Genomic DNA, 27,804 nt, shown 5'->3' with positions numbered 1-27,804 from the left:
GTTTTTTCTTCTAGCTCTTACATTGAGTGAGACATCAAATGTTGTTTATTTATGCATTTTGAAATCTGATACAATCTGTCCAAGTATCCCAGGAGCTAGAACGTTTTTGATTGTCAACTTTCTCAAGTAAATTCAAAATTTCGAAACGAAATAAGCATACTATTTGTTTATCTATGCCTAGATGGGTAGATATCGATCAGTTGTTTTTTGTCCCATTGCATCTTTCCCTCAATTAAAAATAGTATGTTTCGGAGTTGGTTTCGATTTGACATGAAACGCACAGTTCCTACTTTCTTCTTTGATTTTGTTTTTCTTCACAATAACTAAGTGTGCACTTTCTTCAGGCAAAGCAGGAGTATTTGACCATTCTCTGTATGCTCCTGTTGATCCTGTATCTATATTATGCGTATTTTTCTTTCGATGCAAATGTAGAAATGGACATAGAATGCTGCAATGCCCTTGCCATTTACTTTGATTTACTTTGTTTTAATAAACCTGTTTCGATACCAATGTCTGTTGACTGTTACTATATCAACACGGTCAATGTTAATGTTCTTTGACTGATAGTCAAGAGATCATAATGATAATACGCCAATAAGCCCGTGTGATGTCATATCTCGAGATCGGCTTTGAAATATTGCCGTTAAAATTTTGAGTTGTAACACCACATAATGATGACATTTAGTACTTTTTCCCATAATGCAATTTTTTTTCATCTTCTAATTTATTGATTTTGTGTTTTCTATCTTTTATAAAGTTTGATCTTTATCATATTTTTAAAAGACCTCGGCTTGGTGAGTGAGAATCTTGTTTGTTTTTTAGAACACCTGGCCCAAAAGGGCCAAACGAGCTTTTCTCATCACTTGACGTCCGTCGTCCGTTAACTTTTAGAAAAATCTCCTCCTCTGAAACTACTGGGCCAAATGAAACCAAACTTGCCTAAACCATCCTTAGGGTATCTCGTTTAAAAAAAAATGTATCTGATGACCCCGTCCATCAACCAAGATAGCCGCCATGGCAAAAACAATAGAACACTGGGTAAAATGCAGTGTTTGGCTTATAGCTCTGAAACTAAAGCATTTAGTGCAAATCTTACATGGGTTTAAAATGTTCACCAGAACAAACACTATCTGCCCTAAAATGTCTAGATGCATCAGACAACTCTTTGTTGGTTGATGCCCCAGAATTGGTAATTTTAAGGGCGAAACTTTTCAGTTTTTGGTTATTATCTTGAATATTATAATAGATAGAGATAAACTGTTAACAGCAAACTGGTTCAGCAAAGTGAAATCTACAAATAAGACAACATGACCAAAATGGTCAATTGACCCCATAAAGAGTTACTGCCCTATAAAGTCAACTTCACACAACTTTCCGTAATTTATTCATTTAAAGTTTTTACAACTTGCCCATTCAGCTTTATATTTGAATACCACATATCTTTGGTTAAAATTTAATACATTAATTATTTCCCTTTTTACTATCCATACTTGATAACAGTTGTATTTTACGGTATGAATAGTAAATATCACGAAGGGATTGGATCCATGCAAAGTTAAAATTCACCCAAAACAGGCGAAGAGTATATATATATTATCAAATTGAATATTCAGTGCGAAGAATACAAAATATCTAAATCCTATAACCAAGGTAGCAGTGATTTTAACCAGTTAAAACACCGACTGACTGTGTCTCGAACATCTTACCTGCTTATGAGAACTGATATGTTGTTTTTTGTTCCTCGTTTCTGCATTCTTCAAAGTTCTTTTTTTATTTTTCTCTAAGGGGTTATTCTTTGTTCTTTATATTTTAATTACTCTATTTTTCTTCTTTATATTTTCTTTTTTCTCTATTTGTTTTATGCTTTTGTTGATTTTTCTGTATTTTGTTTAATATTCTCTTTTCTGAGCTTATTTTTCCGATTTCGAAGTACAGATTCCGGATATTTTATTTATCCGATATTGTGCCGAACATTATTTTATAAATTAAGTTATCTCCCTTAGAAAAATTCGTGTAAACAGAAAAAAATATCAACATATCAACTTTAAATTGTAGGCTTCCTTGTATGAGAAATAAATGATTATTTTAAAATCAATTTATTTATACAAATGCTTATTTTCATAAATTACACTCGGCGTAAATCAGCACTGTAAATCGATATGTACAAAACAAAATATAAGCGGCTCATGAAGCAAAAATCAAATAATTTATAAAATGTTCTCAATGACAACTGATTTAAATGCTCCTGGTTTGGTAAAGGGCACATACAAAATGGGTTGCTATTTCAGGTGTTTTTGAGTGCTCATTCCTCCCATGACCATGGAAAGTGATGTGATAAGACCATCTATATTTTAAAGGATTGACAAATAAGAGAGGGGGTGGTAGGAGGGGTCCTGATCCCCAAATCCTGTGCTTAAAAACACCCGATCCCGCAGTCCTGATAAAGGTCCTATCCCCCTCATAAGAGGGTATAGGACCTTTAGGGACTCCGGGATCAGCTAGGTGCTTTTAAGCTTGTGATTTCGGGAAAGACCCTTTCAGGATCCAGGAAATCTGTTTTCGAATTTCAGGATGTCTGGGTATAAATTTATTTAAATTTGGGACCTCAGGATTTGGTGTTTTTAAGCCTGGGATTTCGTGTTTTAAGACCAGGATTTCCAGATCAGGACCCCTCCTACCCCGAACCCTAAAATAATAAAAATATAATTTATTTTTTAATACATTGTAATTATATGGAGCTCATGCTGTTTTGTTATTTCATATGCTATGAGTATGAAGTCTCTATAATACACATGTAAAGCTTATTTATGTGTCTTAAAATCAAAACATTCCCATAAGGAGTTTATCAAAGTTTTATTCATGTTCCAATCCAATGTATCGCAAATAAAAGCTTCATTGCCTTCAATCCATTGGGTTTTTTTATTCATCTTTTCTCTCTCTGATCACAAATAAAAGCTTCATTGCCTTCAATCCATTGGGTTTTTTTATTCATCTTTTCTCTCTCTGATCACCACAACATTTCTAAATGAGAACAAGACAGCTGTGTAGAATTTTATGCTTGGGTCTGTTAAACCAAATAGACACTCACTATCAATAACTTGCTTGATATGTACATAGTTGAATTTAGATACCAAAGCATTGATTTTATGAAAATTTTTGTAAGCTAGAAAAATGTCAATATCTTGCTTTGATTCAGTTTTAAATTTTGTAGATTATTCTTATTGCAAACTTTTATTATTAATGTGACATTTTTTTTACTTTTCCATTTAGATAGAAATTAAACCATGTCTGACAGCGAAGAAGAAGATATCCCTGACCTTGTACCAGCAGAGAATAACAGAGTACCTATTACAATTATTACTGGCTTTCTAGGTAATACATGTACTTTATATACATATAATCAATCATAACTGTAACAATTAATATTATAAAACGTAGAAGATATGGAAAAAGTATCAATACATTAATCAATTGAAATTCTTTAAAATGTAACTTGCAACATGCACTATACTTTGAGGAAATTACATATTGTGATTCCCTTGTACTAGATAAAGAAAACATGATGATACAGAATTGTAATTCTAACAGACGTCCTTCAAACCCTTTGAGTACACACCCATGGTAAAATATGAATATATTGTTTGGGCTGTTCCAATCGTACTCCCATGTCATATGTTTTTTTTTAATGAGATACCCGACGTCATAGAACGATGACGTTAGAATATAAGCACTTTACGGGAAAATACACCCTTGCCAAAACTAAAATCATCACAACAAGAAAACGTAATCAAACGATGCTAAATGTGGTATAAGCCTATTTTTTTAAAACATATAAGACATTATAAGTAAATTATAATTTAAATTATAATTTAAATTCACCCACAACTATCTAAATACATTATTGTAAAAACTTTAAGCATGTCACTAATTCAGTTTGCTCTGTTCTTTTATGCCAATTCAATAGTGCGTTTATTTATGGGAACAGCAAATATTTTCCTCCACCTAGAGCGCTTCGATCCAAAACAATAGCTGTATTTGTCCTATTAAAATCGAGATAATTCATGGGGGCTTGAATATATCAGGATTTTACCACGGGTTGTCCCTTTATGCCGATATTTTACCCTCGCTATCGCTCAGGGTAAAATATTTGTCATAAAGGGCCAACCCGTGGTAAAATGTTTTTTTTTTTAAAAAGGACTATTTAAGTTTCAACTCATAGGATTTCTGTTAGTGATATAGTTGATGTTCAATCCGATCATCATCATTATTGACTGCTATTGTAACTACAAGTAATGAAATGGATAACCTGAATGAAATCTATGATGGGTCCTAGTGATGACTAATTAATTCATGTAGTTCATTGTATTAGACTAGTTCAGATACATAATGCACAAAAGCCCTAATATACATGTACATTTTAACAGATTATCATATGTGTGAAACTGATATTTATCTTTAGAAAGTGTAAATTCTCTTTTGTTTTAGGTTCAGGGAAAACAACTTTATTGAACTATGTCCTCACTGAGCAGCATGGTAAAAAGATAGCAGTTATAATGAATGAATTTGGTGAAGGTTAGTTTCACTTGTTTACCCCAAAAAAATCTTAATTCATCCTGTTTGGTAATGTGGTGTCATCCAATAATGAATTTAAACCAACAAAAACGCTATGAAATTTATGTCTAATTATTATATATTGGAAACACAAAGAGTATAGGATATCACTCCATCACATAAAGGGTATGGGATATCACTCCATCACATAAAGAGTATGGGATATCACTCCATCACACAAAGGGTATGGGATATCACTCCATCACATAAAGGGTATGGGATATCACTCCATCACATAAAGAGTATGGGATATCACTCCATTACATAAAGGGTATGGGATATCACTCCATGACATAAAGGGTATGGGATATCACTCCATGACATAAAGGGTATGGGATATCACTCCATGACATAAAGGGTATGAGATATCACTCCATGACACAAAGGGTATGGGATATCACTCCATCACATAAAGGGTATGGGATATCACTCCATCACATAAAGGGTATGGGATATCACTCCATCACATAAAGAGTATGGGATATCACTCCATCACACAAAGGGTATGGGATATCACTCCATTACATAAAGGGTATGGGATATCACTCCATGACATAAAGGGTATGGGATATCACTCCATGACATAAAGGGTATGGGATATCACTCCATGACATAAAGTGTATGAGATATCACTCCATGACACAAAGGGTATGGGATATCACTCCATCACATAAAGGGTATGAGATATCACTCCATGACACAAAGGGTATGGGATATCACTCCATGACATAAAGGGTATGAGATATCACTCCATGACACAAAGGGTATGGGATATCACTCCATCACATAAAGGGTATGGGATATCACTCCATCACATAAAGGGTATGGGATATCACTCCATGACATAAAGGGTATGAGATATCACTCCATGACACAAAGGGTATGGGATATCACTCCATCACATAAAGGGTATGGGATATCACTCCATGACATAAAGGGTATGGGATATCACTCCATGACATAAAGGGTATAATTATCACTCCATGACATAAAGGGTATAGGATATCACTCCATCACACAAAGGGTATGGGATATCACTCCATCACATAAAGGGTATGGGATATCACTCCATCACATAAAGGGTATGGGATATCACTCCATCACATAAAGGGTATGGGATATCACTCCATCACATAAAATCACACCAAAAAAGACAGAGAGTAAAGGAACAGCTCTTTTATTGCTGTACGTTCTTTATCTCAAACTACATGTACATTAAAAGAACTCTACAACAGACAGAAAATGTTGAACCTAAGATTCCAAGACGAAATATGTAGTATAGCTCTCTTTTTTGTATTGCCTGTTTATTTACCTGTATATGTGTGTAATTAACATATGATTATAAATTTCAGGTGATTCTATAGAAAAGTCCATGTCTATAGGACAGGAAGGGGAGTTGTTTGAGGAATGGTTAGAACTTAGGAATGGATGTCTCTGTTGTTCTGTTAAGTAAATATGTTTGTTATATTATTTGCACATTATACATGTATATTCAGCCTTTACTATAAACTTTTGAATCTTCAGGCTCCAAAGCTGTGATTAACAAAACAATTTAGTTTTTATTGACCCAATTTTTACAGACTCGGCAGCATTTTAAGCAGCCTGTCTGGTGGGCCTGTGGTTGAGAGACTGTATATTAAGTTAAGAACATTTTAGTCATGAATTTAAGTAGTGTAAATTTGGAGATGGAGACCTATGTTTAAAGTGGATAGAAAGTTCTGCTAAGTTGAAATTTCTTTTTAGCCATGTGAACTCCAACTATCCCTCTAGATTTCTGATTTCTCTGTTGATATTCACTCCTTCATAAATGGTATTAACCTTTAAAGTGCTCTGAACTATGTTACATTTATTTATGAGCATATATGCATTTGAAAATAGCAGATATAAGGTTCATCTATAAAAGATATTAAAGATTCAGTAAAAGAAATGGTTATATGTATAGTTTGTATACATTGATGTGCATTAAATATGTTTTTTCTTTCTTTTACAGAGACAATGGAGTCAAAGCTATAGAGAATTTAATGACAAAGAAAGGAAAATTTGATTATGTATTATTAGAAACAACAGGTCTTGCTGATCCAGGTATCGTCATAGTGATAACATTTAGTTCTTTGTCAAACATTATTTTAAGTCTTGTCTTTGATTAAAATTGTGTAACAAGAATTTAGATGTGCGGTTTTTGTTTTGGTGGCTTCAATAATTGTTAAAGTTTGTTTTTAAAAAGGTCACATAGAAGACATATTGCTGTGTTAAGGATATGATTAAAATCTAATGGAAAAATGTGAAAGGGGAGATAATTTTATTTACTTACTTGAGAAATGATCAGTATTTAGGGACTGAGTTACCCTTTTCTTAGTTCACTCTGAGTTCTACTTTTTTAACCTCACTTTCTAAAGAGGATTTAAAATAGCTATGGAAGAGCATGGATCTTTTTCTTTTAGTTTGTTTGTTCATTCATCCATCGAGTTTTCTCATCCTTATGGCCCAATTTTGTATGAGCAACTGCTCCTGAACCACTTGACTGAAGTTTGTGAACCTTTCAAACAATCTTACTTACACCATGTACTTTTGTAACTATTTTTTTTATGAAAGTTACTTTTTGGTTTTATTTAAAAATAGCATAGACTAGTGTACCTTTGAGTCCAAATCATAATTTAATGCAACTTTGTCAGACTCTTTATCATATAATGACATGGTGCTCCATATATGCATATAGTTCTTAAAAACTAAAATTTGAAAGATGAATAAATGACATTAAAATTTTCTATTGTAGATTAAAATAGTAATTTTATTTGTCAAGAAACTGTTCTGTTTGATTGTAAGAATAAGGTTTATGGTTGAATTGTTTTATCTCATATTTTAATAACTTTATATTCTTTTCCAGGTCCTATAGCTTCTATATTTTGGTTAGATGAAGAGTTGTGCAGCGATTTATTTCTAGATGGTTTGTAAAATTGAAACAATAAATCAGTTTTGATAACTCATCATGACTTGTCATGATAAAAATTAAATTACTTTTAGTAAAATTTGTAGTTTAAATTTACTTAAATACTTAAACAAGAATACTCAAAATTTGGCTCAAATAAGTGCAGGAAATAATCATTGAACTGTTTTGTGATGCACTACTGAAGTTTGAATTTTGGTGGCACCACTTTAACTGTTATACTCCTTTACTTATTTCCTATCTCTAACTTAAGATTGCTTCAACCGAATGCTATAAAACTTATACACAAGACTTAATACCACAGAACACTTTGACTGTTCTAGAGTTATACCCTTTTCCGAATGGAAAAATTGTTAAAATTTTCGTTTCCGATCTGTTACTTTAGTTTACCTCAAGGAAATGTTTTAAAACTTATACACAATGCTTATTACAGCAAAACACAGATCAAATTATGAATTTTGTTGGTGTCACTTTAACTGTTCTAGAGTATATAATGCCCCTTTACAAATGAAAAAGTTAAAGAATTTTTCATTTTAGTTCTCTAACTTAAGTTAGCCTCAACCAAATGGATGAAACTTATGCACAATGGTAATTACCATAAAAGATAGATCATTTGGAATTTTGGTGGTGTCACTGTTACCGTTCTTTGTTATGGCTCTTTATAAAGGAAAAAATTACTGAATTGTGGTTTCCCTTCTCTAAAAGACTGTTTTGTATAGGAAAACGTTAAAAAAAACAATTGTTTTGTAAAAGGCCAGACATTTCAGCATGTGCACTTTAGTTACAAGAGTTATGTGACTTTGACCTTTTAGAGCTTTGATAATAACCAAAAATGGAAGCTATTATACCTCAGAGTTCTTGCAGACTGATAAAATTTCAACTTAAAACAATAATATTTTCATTATTTTTTTTATTTATATAAGATAACAATGATGTCAAATAATTAACAATTCACACTACAATGAACTAGATAACAAATCATACAGTGGTTACAATTGACATAAAAAAGCACTAGCTTACAACACATTGGTAACATTTCACAATGAAATTAACAGTCTCTGGAGAATACACAGAAATCTTCTGTCAATGACTGTACAGTAGTGTCATTGTCAAGGTGTGTATGTCTTGGTACGCCCTCTGGTGTGCTATCAGTATATGAAGGAGTGGAGTTGGCAGACTTCATGATCAGGGTAGATAACTCTTGGACTTGGTTCCATTTCTTTTCTCTATATTGGTTGTACATCTTATGGATACCAAGTGTAGTTGATTTTTGAATCAGCAGGTATTTACTGTAACCATGACTACCATTGATGTCTGCTGTAAATAGGTAGTGGTCTAGTTGCTGGATTTTGCCTTCTAGTAAATTGAGTTGAGTAACTGCTTGGTCATATGCTGTAAGTAAGGTCTTGAGCTGCTGAGCATAGTCTAGTACAGTAGGGTATTCCATTATTGTATTGGTAGTATGTTGGATGGAGGCCTTGTAAAGTGATTGAATACCTTTCCCCAAATTATGGTCCTGTATATATATCTTTTCAAATTACTCAAAATTAAAGTTAGCTAGTGTTGGGCTTGTGTTTGTACTGAAATATTTTCACTCTTGTTACTTCCTTCAAAGAACATAAAAAGATTATAAAACAAAACATTTACTTAATTAGTAAGGATAAAAAGGATTAATCAATTCATTAATAAAGATGAAAAAAAATAATCAATTCATAAATGAAGATTAAAGAAATTAATTAAGTATTAATTGAAGGTAATATACACTAATCAAGTAGTAATTGAATGTAAAAGAAATTAATCAAGTTGTAAATGTATGTATTAAAGAGAAATTTGTAAGCAATAATTGAAGATAAAAAGTTATAACAAAAGATTTTTTTTTATTTAGATAAATCAGAAAAATGTTAAAACATATTTTGTTTTATTAAAACAAGTATTTAAAAGACAGTACATATTTAGGCGTAACTATAAGCCATGATCTTGATTGAGGAACACACATAAATAATATTACCTGTAAGGCAAAGAAAACCTGAGGTTTTCTTTGTAGGAATTTGAAAAACTGCACACGTAAGGTTAAAAACCTCACGTACACATCACTTGTCTGTCAAGTTGTCGAATACTCTTCCCCTGTCTGGGATCCGTACAAAAAGCAACACATCACTCAGGTTGAGCAGTTACAGAGTAAGGCAGCCAGGTTTGTCTTTAACAATTATAAAAACAGATCACCTGGAGCAGTTTCCAACTGAAATAAATCTTTAAAATGGGAAAGTTTAGAAATAAGAAGAAAAAAAGCTAGATTAACTATGCTATATAAAATAAATTGGGGGTTAGTTGAAGTTCCTAAGGACAATTTATCAATATCTGATAGACGTACTAGGGGGAAACATAAATTTAGGCAAATATCAACAAATAAAGATTTCTTTAAATTTTCATTTTATCCTCGCACTATTTCTGACTGGAATTCACTTCCCAAAGCAATAGGTATGTCTGACACCCTGGAATCCTTCAAAAGTGGCATATCCACTCTAACACTTGAAGGATCCACAGCAACTTATTAAACTATGAAGCCACTGTACATAATGTATAGATGTTATTGTTAACTATTTTTCTTTTGTCATATTAATTTTAAATTAGTCCATATGTACATAGCACACAAGTTTCTGGAAGTTTTATACTCCTACCTAGGAGTCTACTCCCGTATTCGGAAGAAGAAAATTATAATGAATGCCATAAAGAATGATTTGAAAAGTACCATAATTTTATTGACTTTCCAGCATCATGAAATATTAAACATTCCCATTGGCTACATTTCCATCTGTCTTATGTCCCTTGTTCTTGACCTCATTTTCATGGTTAATTGACTACTTGAAGTATGTTTTTTTGTAATGTTAATTTACTTCTTATTATGAGTAATATAATAGCTATATTTAGTATGTGCATACCTTGCAAGGTCCTCCAGGCGCGGATCCAGAGGGGGGTTTCGGGGGTTGGAACCCCCCCTTTTTTTTGGACGATCAATGCATTTGAATGGGGACATGTAATTGGAACCCCCCCTTTGTCCTGGGTTAGGAACCCCCCCTTTTTAAAATGGCTGGATCCGCCCCTGTCCTCATACCCATCAGCTAAGTTTTCACTTGACCTCATGGATCAGTGAACAAGGTTAAGTTTTCAAGGTGAAGTCCATATATAAGAAATTATAAGCAATAGGTCTACTAGGTCCATACTTGATGAATGGAATGATTGTAAGATTTATATGTCCAACTGGCAGGTGTCATCTGACCTTGACCGTAATTTCATGGTTTAGTGGTCAAAGTTAAGTTTTAGAGTTTTTGGTCTTTTAAAGCCCCTGCCATAGTGGAGGGGCATTAAGTTTTACCCTTATCCATCTGTATGTAGGTATGTACGTCCTTACGTACATTCAAAAATTTGTTTTCTGTTCTCTTACTTTAGTTTGCCTCAACCAAATGTGATAAAACTTATACACATTGCTTAATAACACAAAAACACCGATTAAGTTTGAATTTCAGTGGCGTCACTTTTACTGTTGTTGAGGTATGTTCCTTTACAATTGGAAAAATTGCTGAATTTTTTTCTTCAATTGTCTAATTTTAGTTTGCCTCAACCAAATGTTATGAAACTTATCATAATGCTTACTACCTTAAACAACAGACAAAGTTCAAATTTTGGTGGCATTTATACTTTTACTATTCTAGAGTTATGCCCTTTCAAAATGGAATTTTTCTGAAGTTTTCTTTTCTGTTCTCTAACTTTAGTTAGCACTCAATGCAACCAAATGTTATGAAACTTATATACATGGCTTATATCCACAAAACACAGATAAATTTGAATTTTGGTGGCGCAAATTGAACAGTTCTGAGTTATACCCCTTTACATGTTTACGATCTCTAACTTAAGATTGCTTCAACCAAATGCCATAAAACTTATACACAAGGCTTATTACCACAGAACACAAATCAATTTTGAATTTTGTTTGCATCACTTTGACTGTTCTAGAGTGATACCCTTTTCCAAATGGAAAAATTGCTAATTTTTTCATTTCCGATCTCTAACTTTAGTTTGCCCATGGAAGTATTATATTGTCAATATAATACTTCCATGGTTTGCCTCAACCAAAGGCTATAAAACTTATACACAATGCTTATTACCGTAAAACACAGATCAAATTATGAATTTTGTTGGTGTCACTTTATCTGTTCTAGAATAATGTCCCTTTACAAATGAATTAAAGAATTTTTCGTTTTAGTCTCTAACTTAAGTTAGCCTCAACCAATTGGATGAAAATTATGCACAATGGTAATTACCACAAAACATAGATCATTTGGAATTTTGGTGGTGTCACTTTTACTGTTCTAGAGTTAGGGCCCTTTATAAAGGGAAAAATTGCTGGAATTGTAGTTTCCCCTCCCTAACTTAAGTTTGCCTTAATTAAATGTTGTGAAACATATACACAATGCTTATTACCACAAAACCCAGATAAAGTACCTATTTGGGTAGAGTCACTTTTACAGTTCTTTTTCATGTCCCTTTATGGATCATTGGTCAATATTGATTTTTCTTGACTAGGTCTGTTTTCTATAGGAAAACATGATTAATTTTCATGTAGTGTTAACATATGATATTAAAAAATTTGTTTTGTATAGCTACAAGAGTAAATATATACTAGTACTATTACCCAAGAATGTGTAATTCAAAACTTGGGATAAGGAAGCAGTATTCTTATAAAGATCCATTGCCCTGTATACTATTTGTACTCAGTTTATGTAAGGAAATTTAAAAAAAAACATTAGCAGATGGTTTAAATATAATGTAGTTTGAATCTTTAATTAGAAAAACAAAATTGGACAAGACATAGTTGAGTAAGAAGTAAAATTAATTGATTTCATTTAAGATGCATGTGTTGTTTTCTTGGTTTGTCTTTATTCATGTGTATAAAGCACATTTCTCATCAACTTTTTTTCATAAATTCTTGAAAGTGTTTTCATATTTTAGTGAGCTTTTGTACTAAATATATTGTGTGCTTCATTATTAGATCCATGTGCTAGTCTCTTTTCATAATTTATTTCTTTTTATTACAATGTGTTACCTGTTGAAAGATTTGAATATATTTTTTACAAATACTTCAATAAATAAACTTCATTGACAAGAAATAAGAATGTAGGCAATTTAATTATATTTTTCTTTTCAGGTATCATTACAGTTGTTGATGCTAAATATTGTGAAAAGGTAAAAACAATTGTAGATTTTACACAAAACTTTATTACACAAAATATATAGAAATACATTTATAACCTCAGTTACAATACTGGGATTTTTGGTAATACATGTATTGCCATAATTTTCATTGTTTGTTCACAATTTATGCGAAAATAATAACAAAATAAATTAGGCATATAAAGTAAAACATTAATACTGATTTTTGTCTCCCTTAACGGAGTCAAAAAGGGAGACATAGGTATGCTGTTTCCCGCGTAGATGACAGCAGCGGCGTCAACAATGTATTAGTTTGTGATTATGTCTAGTTTATGGTGAACCACTAGTGGTAACTCAAAGATATTTGGTATGCAGTTGTATAAGTATTGGCACATCTCATTACAATGGAGATTATATGGCCCCTCCCCCTCAGTTATGGTTTATTGACTTTGAAACTGTTTCTTAGTTTTCCTGATTAATTTGTGATTAGGTCGGTTTATGGGGAACCACTTGTGGTAGGTTAATGATAGTTGGTATGCAGTTGTATATGTATTGGCAAGTCTCATTACCATGGAGATAATTGACCCCCCCCCCCCCCCCCCCCCTCCCCTTGACATTGAAATTTTGCTTAGTTTACATGTTTAAGTTCGTGTTAAGGTTTGTTTAAAGGGAACTACTTGAATTAAGCCAATTGTATTTGGTATGCTGTTGTATTAGCATTGGCATATCTCATTTCCATGAAGATTGTTTAGCCATGTACCTATGTACCTTTCAGTCATGGTTCATTGACCTTGAATATTTACAAAACTTACATGTTAAAGTATTGCTATTTTATTTTCAACATTTGCATTATCAAAATTACAAAAAAGCGCAACATATCTCTGTGATAACAGTTTACTTAGGGTTTGATGACATAAATCATAGGTTTTATTGTAGAAAGTCTACCATTAGTTAATTTAAATGGACTGTGATAAAAGCAACATACACCATTCTTCACATTTCATTTCTATATCTTCAGATAAATGTTTTGTTTTGTCTTTCCAGCTGTCAAAAGCAACAAATAGGGATCACTACTATCATCAAAGTCACACTATATGTTAATCCACAACTCCTTGAAAAAAGTCCTACCATCCTGAAAAGATTCTTCTGTAGTTGTTCACCTTCTATTTTAATGTTTGATTGTTGAGATTTCATGGATTTCTCACCCCTAACCATTTAATTAAGTTGATATATTATATGGAGATTACTTGTAGCATGTCTTCCTTGAAACACCCACACTTTTTATATTTATTAGTCCCCTACTGTCAAAGTGGAAGGGGACTGTAGGTTTGCACTCTGTCCATCTGTCTGTCTTTTTGTCTGTCCATCTTTCAGTGCAGCAAATCAATTTGCTTTCAAAGTTCATATAAGTCAGCTATACCATGTGATGCTTTTTCAGATTCATCACTCCACAACTTCCTGTTTGCCAAAATTTTTGGGTGGGGGTATCATCAGTGAGCAGTATCTCACACTACCCCTGTTATTGTTGATAGCTTGATATGACATTTATTTTAAATATTATAATTTATACTTCCAGTATCTTAATCAAAAGAAGAAGGATAACACTATTAACGAGGCAACAAGGTAAATAAATGTACTTTTTAATGTTGAAATGTAGCAGATACTATATAAACTGAGTGTCCTTTTTGTTTTTTATGTAATTTTTTTCCCAGAGATCACTAGGTAAACTTAATAGAATTGAGAACGGAAATGGGAAATGTGTCAAAGAGACAACAACCCAACCATAGAGCAGAAAACAGCGGATGGCCATCAACGGGTCTTCAATGCATCGAAAAACTCCCACCCCCTCAGGAGTCCTTCAGCTGGCCCCTAGACAAATATGTACTCAAGAAACTAAAATTAAAAATTATATAAGATTAACAAAGGCCAGAGGCTCCTGACTTAGGATAGTCACAGAAATGCAGCGTTTTTAGATCTCAACCCTCCCCCTATACCTCTAGCCAATGTAGAAAAAACAAACACACAACAATACGCACAGTAAAACTCATTAAATGATTGCCATGTCAGATGTGATATTAATGATGTTATTATTTCTGTTTGCCCAGGCAGATTGCCATGTCAGATGTGATATTAATGATATTATTATTTCTGTTTGCCCAGGCAGATTGCTATGTCAGATGTGATGTTAATAATATTATTATTTCTGTTTGCCCAGGCAGATTGCCATGTCAGATGTGATAATAATTAACAAGATAGATTTGGTTGCAGAAGAAGAATTACATCAGCTTAAATCGAGAATCAGGTTGGTATCTTTTAAATTACTAACAGTCTTTGAGACAAAGATGTTATCTTTACATTAGACTAAAATCTAGCAGTTTGTGTAACTAATTGTTTTATTAGATCTCTTCATCAAACTATGTTATACTCTGTAACATGCATGAAATCATTCCTGTAGAAGTCAAACAAACAAGAATAAGTCAGTTTTGCCTCAGTTAGATAGTTTTTGATTCAACTGCCAGGATTGTTTCAGAAAGTGAGACATACAAATTGTTTTACTTTTGGTTCGCATTTTGTCGCTAAATCAACTTGATAACCTCTTATTTATTTTTTTTTGTGTTGTTGTCTTGCTGTCTTGATAAATATCCCCTTTTTATACATGTGTTTCTGACATAGTTTATAAATGTTTATTAACATAAGGCCAACTAAAATTAATAAGTAGATTTTCATCCAAATTTTTGAAAAAAATGGGGCGGGTAGGAGGATTTTATTTTTTAAATTTTATTTCATATGAAACCTTCTTGTCACGTGTTATTCATATATGCAGTATAATAATAAGCTTATATCATGTAAATACATCCATAAAGTATTTCATATAAGACAATAACAATCAAAACCAAGGAGTAACCAGAGACTCATAAAACCAAAAGACATTTACATCAAGAGTTACAAATAATAAGTAGGAAACAACACGAACTCCACTAAATTCCAGGAGTGAAATCAAATGCTCCTGAAGGGTAAGCATTAGCTGCACCGTATACGACACCCGTCATGTTATTTCTTTGTTCAGCTCGGTAATGATAGAAGGTTGTTACGACTGAGGAAGAATATCACAGAGATATATATGATTGCTGACACACTTTTGTCATAATGGCCTATCAGCTCATGATGGCGACCATAAAATTGCTTGAGTGATGACCTTAATTTGATTGATTTATAGCCCTGTCTTAGCAACTTTTGAGAAAGCAGTATTCCTCGTTCCAACAAAAATCAACGTACTTTGAGCTAGATTTAGTCACGTATCAATTGAGACACATAAACTCCATATGCTGGTGCCGCTTTTTCAAATTCATAAATATATATGATTTGGCAACCACTGTTCTACATGTAATTGCCGCTTTAGAAACCTATTTTATAGAACACAGCAGAAATGTGGAGAAATGCTCTCTTCAGTTGGACTACCTACATCAAATGTATTTCTTTCTAAGCAATGTTTTGTTGTCCTAATAAAATGAAGCAAATGCATTGGTATGCAATGCTAGTACGATAAGTACAGAATAAAATGAAAACTCAAACGGTGTTGAAATAATAGGCTTGGTCCTTAATATGCAAGATGCATATATAGTTACAATGTAGAACATAAAGTTGTTTAATGACTCTATCATGGGTATTGGGAAAGATAATGTTTGCTGTTTTTTTCTACAAAAAAACGAAAGACATGGCTAATTCTTAATCTAAGAGCTTGCTAAAATTAATAAATTAAAAATGCGTATGTTTGTCGATTTTCTGAACTCAATATACGGTCACCAATCTAAAAAGTTCATGCTCGTGTCAATTTCTTTATTCCAGTCAAATGTGTTCCACGATTCTTACGCTTTTGGGTTTCATTCACAGTCCAAATTTCTTGACACAAAGTCATTGTATAAATAAAATAGATCGAAGGTGTGACTTGCGGTGATTTGCGTTCTTGAACACAGCGTATTACTCGTAACCCGAATATTTCATGCCCTTCTCGTAATCAATCTCTATTCTCGGTAAATGATGTTGTCATCATAGATCAGCAGAATATATTGACTTAATCATTCAGTAAGAATACTCTAAGAAATACGAAAACCGAAATTTGAAACAGGAAATTTTACATGAAACGAAATTATCGACGGTTACCGGTAACGGAAATGAACAAAATCCTGAAATCGTAATTTTTTCAAAATTAAAAAAAATCGGGGCGGGAAGATTTCAGAGGGGCGGGCGGGGATGAAAATCTATCAATTAATTTTAATTGGCCTAAGAAAGTTGTTAAAGAATTAAAGTTCCATGTTTTAATCTTGTAAAACTCAAAAGTTGACAATGAATCAAAAGCACATCATGCCAATAACATAATGCGATGATATGAATTTTGCTTTATTCATAAGGAGCTTAAGATCAAAATAAAAGTTAGTATTAAATCATTTTCATAATGTTTTTTTTTCCTTATTTCAGAAATATAAATAGTTATGCCACCTTTTTAGAAACAGCACAGTCAAAAACTAATTTAAATAATATACTTGATCTGAATGCATATGATGGAAAAGGTAAAAATAGGTAAGTTAAAAAATTATTGTTTATTATTTATCTGATATTTTAATCATGTGGTCATCATGTTCTTTACCAAATACTTGTTTATTTCCAGGAAGTTAATCTCCTTTAATTTTGGATAATTTGAAATGACAAATTTTCATCAAAAAATCTTAAGATTTGTTAGATTCCATGAAGACAAGCTCTTTTAGGTGTCTTTCCAAACTAATGGAACCTTAGTTCAATTTTTGGAACATATCTTGTTATATCTTAAATATTCTGTATTAGATCTTTCTGAAAAAAAATCAGTGTATTAGTTCATTAAATCAAATATATGGGGTCACTGATTTAAAAAACATGGATGGATCTAAAATCCAAGAATTTGCAGTTATTTTCCCCATTTAAAATGAGGCATATCAAAAATGTGAATTTCCAGCAATTTGCATTTGAAAATTAGTTTGAAAAAAATTATCAAAATGATTTTTTTGTACTTGCAAATAATGAATATCATCTTTAAAAATAATTTTCATTATTATAATTCTGAATGTACCTTTGGTTTCTTTAGCCTCTCCTTTTCAAAGAAGATACCCTCAACTAAATGACGATTATTGAATTATTATTGATAACAATTTTACACAATCATCAAATGTTGTTTATGATTTTCAGTTTGGAAGATTTATTTAAAACAAGAGGATATTCAAAAGACAATTTACATAAAATTGATGAGGTAGTTAGATTTATTTTATTGATTTTGGAAGTTAAGGTGGTACATAACACTACAGTGGGTCTCATTGGGGTCTAAAAGGGGGACAAAAGATACCAAAAGGACAGTCAAACTCATAAATCTAAAATAAACTGAAAACGCCAAAGCTAAAAATGAAAAAGACAAACAGACAAACAATAGTACACATGACACAACATAGAAAACTAAAGAATAAACAACACGAACCCCACCAAAAACTAGGGGTGATCTCAGGTGCTCCGGAAAGGGTAAGCAGATCCTGCTCCACATGTGGCATGTCTAAGCGTGACGCAGGATTGACGATTTTTTTGTAAACCTGACACGTGAAAGTCAAATTATTGTGCCATGAAAACGGGGAATGAAGTCTAGCGGGACACAGGAAATTACAAAAATATGAGAACTGCTTACGTACATACTGTAAGCAGGATATGGGAATCTGACAAAATAGTAAGTGGGAGCAGAACCCCCCAATGAGACCCCCACTACAGGGAGATAACTTGGTAAAAATCAGCTGAAGGTTTTAATCACATTCTATTGTCAAGGGAATACTAACCTTCTCATGAAAAAAAATAGTGTTTGTCAAACTGCTATATATCTAATGCAATTTTTCGTATAAAGTGTGTGATTTCAAGTGATTATATTTTTTTATATTTTTGCAAAGGATCAGAGTAAATATTTTGTCAAAATTTTATGAAAATTAAATGAGTCAAATTGATTTTAGTCCAGGTGTTTTGTACCACCTTAGGAACTACAAATAAAGCAGTGTAGTTATAGGTTCCACATTATTTTTAAAACATAAATCATTAAAAAGATGTTAGCTGCAACTATACAAATGTATGTAACATGATATGCACATCCTCCTATAAGGACACGTTATTTAATTCTTCATTCATACAGCGCAAGGGACATTTCCATATGACAATCTTGTTTATTGATGGCTTCCTATTTCCACTGTTATCCTAATACTTTCATTTAAAATCTTTCTTTGGTAATAATTATTAGTACTACTTTCAGTTGAAAAACAACAACATGAATAATACTTAGGGGTAACCATTTTCAGTATAACCTAAAAGCAAATTGAAAAATACATTTTCTTATTATTTTTCAGGATGTGGGTACACTAACTATAGAATGTAAAGGTTGTATGAATAAACAGTTGTTTGACAAAGCTGTACAGAATATACTGTGGGACAAAAATACTAAAAACTCAAATGGAAATGTGATGGAAATTCTTAGGTTGAAAGTATGTATGATTCTTATTTAAAATTTACTTATCCTATTATCCCCTCTGCAGTACAGTGTGGGGGACATAGAAAAAACAAGGCTTCTATCTTTTAATTTATCCTATATTATAAGCACTCTGACAAGTATTTATGTAGAAGGGTTATATCAGCAATGTCTTGTTTAAGTTTGAAATCAGGGCTGATCAGTTGTCTTATATTAAAGGAAATCTGAGTTTTAAGTATAAATTATATGAAATTTTTTGTTGTAAGCCCTTTCTAGCCTACATTTCATGAAAGATTGTTATGAATTTTTCATCAAAGGTGTATATCAGCAATGTTGGAGACAAGTTTGACAATCAGGCCAGACTTTTTACTGTTATGTCCCTTTGTAGAATCTATTGGAAAGTACACTGTAAGCACTCACATGCCTACAGGTTTTGTATTTTCAATTTTGAAAAAAACATTATTTGTATGTAGACTTTCCGAAAATACCAATAAATAAATTGTGCAACAATTACAATAATGAATCTGCATAATAATTTCTGATTTAACAGTAACCATATCTTGGGAATGTAATGGTTGTATGATGTACATGTCCATCTGGCAGGGCTTATCTGACCTTGGCTGAATTATAATGTAAAATTTAGATGAGACTTGTAAAATAGTTATCAAAGGTACCAGGATTATAATTTAGTACGCCAGACGCGCATTTCGTCTACATATGACTCATACCTTTCCCTAAAATACTTCCAACATAAATTTAATCACCATCAGTAAGCATTAGAGACTTATCAGTGTGGCTTGCTTTACTTTCTATGAAAACTATACTATATATGATTAATAGAAAGATGTACATGTATTTTGACATGTGTATGATTACCTTGACGCCTGTGCTCTTGTCATTGTTAAGGTGTAATACCACCACGTCATGGTACATCACATCCGGTTGTATACGAAAAAGGTCCAAAAAAAAAATTCCCATGAATTTGACAGTTGTAGGTAGTTAATCCTACATTTTGTTGCAGTAAAACATTTTCTGTGTCATAAACATATTTCTTGGATATTTCAGAGCACCTTTATTTTTTTACCTGTGGTTTCTTTAGAATATTTTGGTAACTTGAGCTTACATGGTTACTAAAGCTTGTAGACAGGTTAAATAAGGGGGGAAACTTGATTGGTTAACTTCCAGTGATGGTTATTCTCTTATATGCAATGAAATGTTATGTGAAATTTTTTTGTATAGTACTGAACAGGATAAAACTTTACTCATGCCAAGTTTTTCTTTATTTGAAACAAAGATAAATTCTGTACAATTTTTTTAAAAAGTGAAAATTTAACAAAGACTTATTCGGGAAAATTATACTTAGGTTAGTTTCTTATTGACTGAGTAGTGGATTAATTATATTGAATATATTAAATCATTACCCATACATGTCTATTTGTCTGGTGTATTCTTATTTTCCAGAAGATTGTGTTTGTTTATGAGATAAGCCTGTGTGATTTTATTAGTTAATAACAAGTCATTAGTAGCAGAGTTTAGTAATATTATGCCTTCCCATGCAACTGACTATTTTTAATGGCCATTTCAACCCCATATGTTTTCGTTATTTAATATTACACAGACCTTGGTGAGACCTAATTATTTTATGTAGTTGTTATGTTTTGGTGATCAATTTGATAATATTGCATTTGTTGTTTCAATAACATGTCTTGTCATTATCAATACCTCATAGAGGTTTGCTGCAGTCAATTCTTGGAAGTAGTCTAGACCCTTTTGTAAGATTTGAAAGTTTTAATCCATCATTGAATAAATTACTGTCACTTCAAAATGGAGGACAGCAATAAAAGGGTTGTTTCATTTTGTGTCATGTTCAAACACCCCATATCTTTAACTGTAAATATGAATTGTGAAAATAATTTTCTTAATAAGTTGAATACTTTCGACTTCAAACATTTTGAACAACAAGATGTTATTAAAACTCTCACATTAGATGTCTTGTACTATTTTTAGAATAGAATGCAACTAAAACAAAGAACAACAAAATACTATAGAATATGGGTTTTCTTATTGTTGAAGGCCATACAGTGGCAAATGATTGCTTATGTCCACTTCATTTGAACTCTTTTAGATATTTGTCTTATTGACAATCATATTACACCTCTCCTTATTATTTTGTAATGATTACCAAATTGAGAAACCAGAGAATATATAATGCATAGTAATTTTAATTAGTTAGTCATAAAAAACATAGTTGACAGTAATCTTTTAATCAGATGCTAGAAAATGAACAGTTTGAACTAATTACAATCAGTAATTCAGAAGCAGTCATTAGACCGTTGGTTTTCCCGTTTGAATGGTTTTATACTAGTAATTTTGGGGCCCTTTATAGCTTGTTGTTCGGTGTGAGCCAAGGCTCCGTGTTGAAGGCCGTACTTTAACCTATAATGGTTTACTTTTTTAAATTGTTATTTGTCTCATTGGCACTCACACCACATCTGCCTTTATCTATCATAAATCTGGAATCAATAAACTGAACAGTTATAGTTATCAAAATCATTATATCAGAACCAAGATGATTGTTGATGGTTGCTTTATGTCAAGTCAGTGCAATAAAAAAATTAATGGAATATTACTGAACAGTTTATTTTACTCATAATCAGTAACTATAGATCAGAATGAGCAGAATAATTACATAGTAATATTATTATTTACATATTTTGTCCAATACTATCGTAGATTAGTTGTATTGGACACAAATTAAGGCTAAGAAATAAGAATGTCTACTTTCAATGATACTTTTATTGGAACTCTGAATAGATAAGGTCACAACAACTGTGACCTTGTGTACATAGAGAGCGGTAGTGGGAACATCTCATTTGCAATCAAGAACAAAACAATCTGTTATTCCAACTACAGAAAACTAGTTAGTTTATAGAAATCATAATTGGTAATTAAGAAGTCAAAAAAATTAAAAGTTAATACATGTAGTAACTCCTCTTGGTTATTCAAAATCTAGACATCTGAATAGATCTATAGCAATCAATAGAAATCGGGATTTTAATTCAGTATGCAGAAAATACTGCAGTATATACTAATCATAACCATTAATTAGAACTCCAAAACATGTCAGCAAATCAACATCCAGAAAAATGAACAGTATATATTAGGGCCTCTGGAGGTTGACCTTGGTATGTTATCCCGATTTTGTTTTTTGTCCATGGATTTATGAGTTTTGAACAGCGGTATACTACTGTTGCCTTTATTTACAACCAATGTACAGTATACCTCTATTGTCGATTTCTAATGAGGTAGGCCAATGAATATCTAACTGATCCTTAGTATTTATTTGGTGAAGACAATGTCCAGTATCACTTACTATATAGATACTATGATGATTATCGTCTGTTATAATAATTTTGTTAGATATTGTTGTCACTAAGTCTTTAGGATGAATTTTTTTGATTTTATTGTTTTCTGGATTGCCACTATACACCCATTTCACTCCATTGTTTTTATCTAATGCAACTATCCTACCACTCCAATTTTTATCTAGAATATCTATGACATAAACATTGTCATTATTATCAGAAGTTATTCTTCTAGGAACTGTAAAGATAGGTTTACTATTGTAATCTAAATGGTACACTTTCTCTTTTCTACCCTTGACATCCATCTTGATCACTTGTCTTGGGCCTTTGACAGGGAAGGATGGTCCAATTTCTCTTACTTTTTGTTACATGGACAGTAATGGTTTGTAGAGGAGCGAAGTTGTATGTTGATTTGTGCATCTCTCCAGTAGTGTGTGAAAGTATTCGAAGGAAAGATTCTTTGGAAGATATAAGTAGGTCTCCTGCTGGTAATACAGCTATGCTAGATGAATCTGTTACAACATATTTAACTATCTGAACTGATCCTTTGGTAAGCTTTATTTTCTGCAAGGTTTTATGTTCACATTGGTTTATCCACAATGTTCTGCCATCGCAGCATACTAAATCTTCAACAAGTTGTAGTTCAGTTTTATATTTTTGTACCACTTTAAATTCCGGTTTCCCCTGTGTATTATCATCTTCCAGTTCAGTCAGTTCGCCATGTTGTGACTGTAAAATTGGCTGCATCCCAGGTACATATAGTGGCAGTAGTCCTTTAAAACTTATGTTTACTTGTATCTCTTCTGTCCTATCTGTTCTTTCTTGTTTAAATATGCTGAAAATTTCATCGGTATTGTTTTGACCTAATATTTTACTTAGGCTATTTCTTCTAAATTCTAGATCTTTGTTGATCTTTTGTAACCTTTTTTCATCATGCATTATTGACTTTGTAAGATTTTGTTTTCTTTTATCAAGTTCTTTCAACAGGTTCCCCGTATGCTTTTCAACTTCCTTTTTCAAAAACATTTCCTGGCATAAAATTTTCTGCTTCTCTGATTCAAATGTTGACTCTTCTGAGTATTTTATAAAATCTAATTTAGATAATTCTTTCCCAGTTTGAAACATTTTCTCCTCAAGATCAGAATGAAAAGTTTTGATAGCTTTTACTGTAAGCTTATAACCTTCATTTAATTCAATGATGCTGTGGTCTTTGTGGGTTTTACGAATACACAAAGGGCAGATAACTCCCTCACATGTTTGACAGAATAAACAACAGTTTTGTCCTGTGTGAACTCCACATGGTAAATTACTTAAGTCTGGACTATCCTCGGTAGGTTGTTGGTATGAAGCAATGTCTTTGATGTCTATAATTGTATGGTGGTCTGTGGATTTCACTTTTTTATGAAGTTTCTGACATTTTATACACAAGAAAAAGTCGCAATGTAAACATTTCCATTTGATCTCATTGGATTCTTCGCACATCTGACATAACATTGGAACCTGTCCTTCTTGGAATGAATTTGATAATGCCATTTCATGGATCTATTGTATCCATCTCGTATAGTTGATACTGGTTGGTTCCAGGACATTCTATATCAGTTGATTAGTAGGTGTTCAAACTATCTTCTAGTGTCAATATAACATATATTTGCTTAGGTTGTATACTTGATTATTGTACTTATATAATCAAAGATATAATCTGTACTATAAAACATGAGTTAAATATTAATTATCATAAATTGATTGTAAAAAGGACACAAGTACTTAGCTTTTATAACAACCTTGAAATTATTGAAAATTGATAAAAATTGGATAATAAAAGTCAACTGCCATGGCCACCATGGCTAGAAATAAAACAAATGGGTAAATAGAGGTTAATTGTCCAATGTATTAATAACTATTATTAAAACAGAAAATCAGACAAGGGCAAAATGTTCATAAGGTTAATTTCTTCTTTCTCTCTAATGATATAGAAATTATAAAATTATTCCTTCTTGTGTTTGCCTAAAATGACAATTTTTCACCAATTTTTGAATTTTTGTCTGTAAACTTAAAAAGTATAAAAACAAACATAAAAGTGTGAAAAGTCTACAAACATAACAATATATAGCAGCATTGCCACTTTCAATTTGAATGCTCTAAGCAAATATCTTAAATACAATTTTTAGATACAACAAATTGTTATTGAATTATGATTCATAAAGTTTTCTGTTAAAAATGCTGACCTTAAATATCCAATTTATAATGTGGAAACATAAGATACCTCACCAAATTATTCTAAATAAAAAACAATCACAAGAAAATATCTGTATTTTATTCTAATTATGCTAATGTTGACTGATTATCCTTAAGATTTCATAATAACTAATATATAATTAAAGTTCCTTGTGTTCATTGACACTTTTAGACAGATTATATATTGTCAGCATTTAAATGAAATACATCAGATTACTTGATGAATAATTCAGAATTACTATCAAAGTTCTATATAACATGTGTATAATCCAGATTAAAAAGTGTTATAGTTTACATACATGTTCATGATCTATGATAACCTTGCATAAAAATGATGACCTAATATATGTAGATCTATATTACTCAGTAAGAATACTATTGCCTTTCAAATTTTAAGCTACAAAAATGCTGATAATACCAAAACTAAATAATTCTTTTTACTTCATATTTTTTCATTTCACACTGATTTTATACAGCTTATTTAACAACTTTTGCTTTGTTTTATTGTTGCAAAACCGATGACAGGATTTATTTAGCATGAAAGAGCTCACATTCAAATTAGGGAATTTAGTTAAATGCAGCATTTCTTGAAATTACAACTCATGTTGCTTTTCATGTCTGTTAAATAAAGTTAAAACAATGATAGTAAAATAGATTTGCACAATGATTTCTGAATTTACAGTACATGTAGTGTTACAATTTGTAGTTTGCCTTCATCATTATCCATCCTGTTAAATAATTAGAAATTCCATTGGATAAAGGTATTAATTATAATTTTATATATAACCTTTTTGTTGTAGGGTTTGTTATCTACTTCAGAAGATAAGCGTTTAGTAATACAAGGAGTACAAGAGTTATATGATTCATTCTATACAACACCATGGGAAAAAACAGAACACAGAATTAATAGAATTGTGTTTATAGGTAACACTTTACTTAAGATTTTTTTTGTTTTAACACTTAACAAAACGTTTGTATATTGAAAAGACACGTGTCTATTTTTGAAGATTGTATACTGATCTTTAAACATCTTTTGTTTGGTTAAATTGCTGTCTCATTGACTCTACAGAACATATCCAATATCCATTAATGCAAACTCATTATAAACTATTTTGGTTGAGTAACAGAATCATTTTGTTACATAACAGGCACAAGAAATTATAAATAGAGGTCACTAACTAAGATGTTCCATATATGTAGATTTCCTTAAACTAAAACACTCAAACATTTCAATATCTAACTTTGTGAATTTTCATGGCAGAAAAATTTAAAATCACTAAAATACTGAACTCTGTGGAAAATTCAACCAGGATCCAAATTAAATGGCAAAACCAAAAGCTCGAACACATCAAACAAATGGGTAACAACTGTTATATTCCTGATTTCTAATGTAAGAAATGGTGGATTAATCCTGATTTTATAGCTAGCTAAACCTCTAACTTGTATGACAGATTCATTAAATGTTAGTATGTATATTGACAATGATGTGTGAACAATACAAACAGACATAATAGGTAAAAATGTCAAAAGAGGGATACAACAGTAAACATTGTATTATAATATTAATCACTTAAATAGAAACAAAGATGTATCAAAGAAACACAAAAATACACATAAGCAAAAATGAAAGACAATGCAGGTGTTGCATTTTTAACAGGAGACTCTAAACCTGTCAACACATCCAGTTATGCTCCTTTTCTCTCAGATCCTATATGATACCTTGATTGAATTCTTCCTAATGATTTGCAATATTTGAACATAGGTAAACTACTGCTGCCTTATTTTATTAACAATTAGTTTGAAAGGTATTAGTGTACACTCAACTTTTTGTAATATTAATATTTATAATGTGATAATAAACTTTAATTGGGAATAACATATTGTTGTTCTGAAAGACAAGCTCAGGTATATTGTTTGTATACTCAAACACTGCCATTCTCTCTTGAAACTCAAATTTGATATATATTAATGTATAATCTTGATATGTAGTCATATGTAAACAGCTCTTATTTCCTGCTTTTTTACACAAACAATCAGTTTATATAATTGTTTTGCATTTCTTAAGGTTATTCCAGAAAGTGTATAAAGTTGAGTTTGGCATTGTTGTTTTATACCCTTTTTATTTTGAAGCTTTGAAATGTAAGATGCTTCAGTATATTTGTTTCAAACCCTTTGATCTAGATGGTATTGGTTGGAGGTTACTCCAGAATTATCAGGTGTTATGGTATTTGAGCACATTGAAAGCAATATCTTTTATTTATAACATTTTTTGGCTTCCAACTTATTTGTAAAGTAAGAGGTGTGTGTATATGAAGAATAATACTTTCTATTTACTTGTCCATGCTCCTTTCAATTGCAGTTAACCACTACTGCTTTCTAACAAGTGTAGTAATTAGGCCTCATATTATTATGTTTTAATAATATGCATGACTTTTGAAGTAGGTTTTGGGAAAGAGCTGTACATTTAAAGAATTTGAGTTTAAATAAGGTATTTTATTCAAGTAGATTAATAAATTATTTCAAATGGAAATACCCTGTATATATTACCACTTTTTTGTTGTAGGGAAGAATTTAGAGCGACAGATTTTAGAGGACATTATATTTATATGTGTAACAGATTCTACAGCTAGCTGACAAGTCTCATGCAGGAATGATAGAATTTACTGCAACATTGTCATAGAAAAACGACTTTTGATTTATTCTACTTATTCTATTTTTTTATTGGTATTATGACAAATCTTTAAAGGGAAATATACAGGGAATACAAATTTGGGAAACAATTTTATGAATGGTGAACCTGCCACCTTCTTATAACTTTCGAATTTATATTTCTTTCATTTCATATGAAAACATCTTTTGATAAATTTGTTTTGATTTTATATTCAAGTTTTTGAGTCCTGCATTATTAAACATGGACATAT

At 31.6% G+C, this 27,804-nt stretch overlaps 1 protein-coding gene across 2 annotated transcripts; it reads left to right on the top strand.

The window, feature by feature from the left end:
- The first annotated feature begins 1,985 nt into the window (after window positions 1-1,985).
- On the top strand, window positions 1,986-27,804 carry LOC139527796 (zinc-regulated GTPase metalloprotein activator 1-like). 2 transcript variants are annotated; one of them, XM_071323485.1, is made up of 14 exons: window positions 1,986-2,051; window positions 3,271-3,372; window positions 4,486-4,572; window positions 5,964-6,060; window positions 6,602-6,693; window positions 7,496-7,555; window positions 12,759-12,796; window positions 14,340-14,386; window positions 14,979-15,065; window positions 17,240-17,341; window positions 17,981-18,041; window positions 19,165-19,299; window positions 25,684-25,807; window positions 27,447-27,804. In XM_071323485.1, exons 2-14 carry the CDS (start codon window positions 3,285-3,287, stop codon window positions 27,515-27,517), a joined length of 1,089 nt encoding a protein of 362 aa, XP_071179586.1. In that variant the 5' UTR covers window positions 1,986-2,051; window positions 3,271-3,284; the 3' UTR covers window positions 27,518-27,804. The 2 variants fall into 2 exon arrangements, with proteins under 2 accessions (XP_071179586.1, XP_071179591.1); XM_071323490.1 differs by having other exon boundaries at window positions 2,004-2,063.

Source organism: Mytilus edulis, chromosome 1 (genome assembly GCF_963676685.1).
Source record: "Mytilus edulis chromosome 1, xbMytEdul2.2, whole genome shotgun sequence".
NCBI lineage: Eukaryota > Metazoa > Mollusca > Bivalvia > Mytilida > Mytilidae > Mytilus > Mytilus edulis.
The sequence above is the reverse complement of the archived record's forward strand: the minus strand, read 5'-3'. Positions and strand labels throughout refer to the sequence as shown.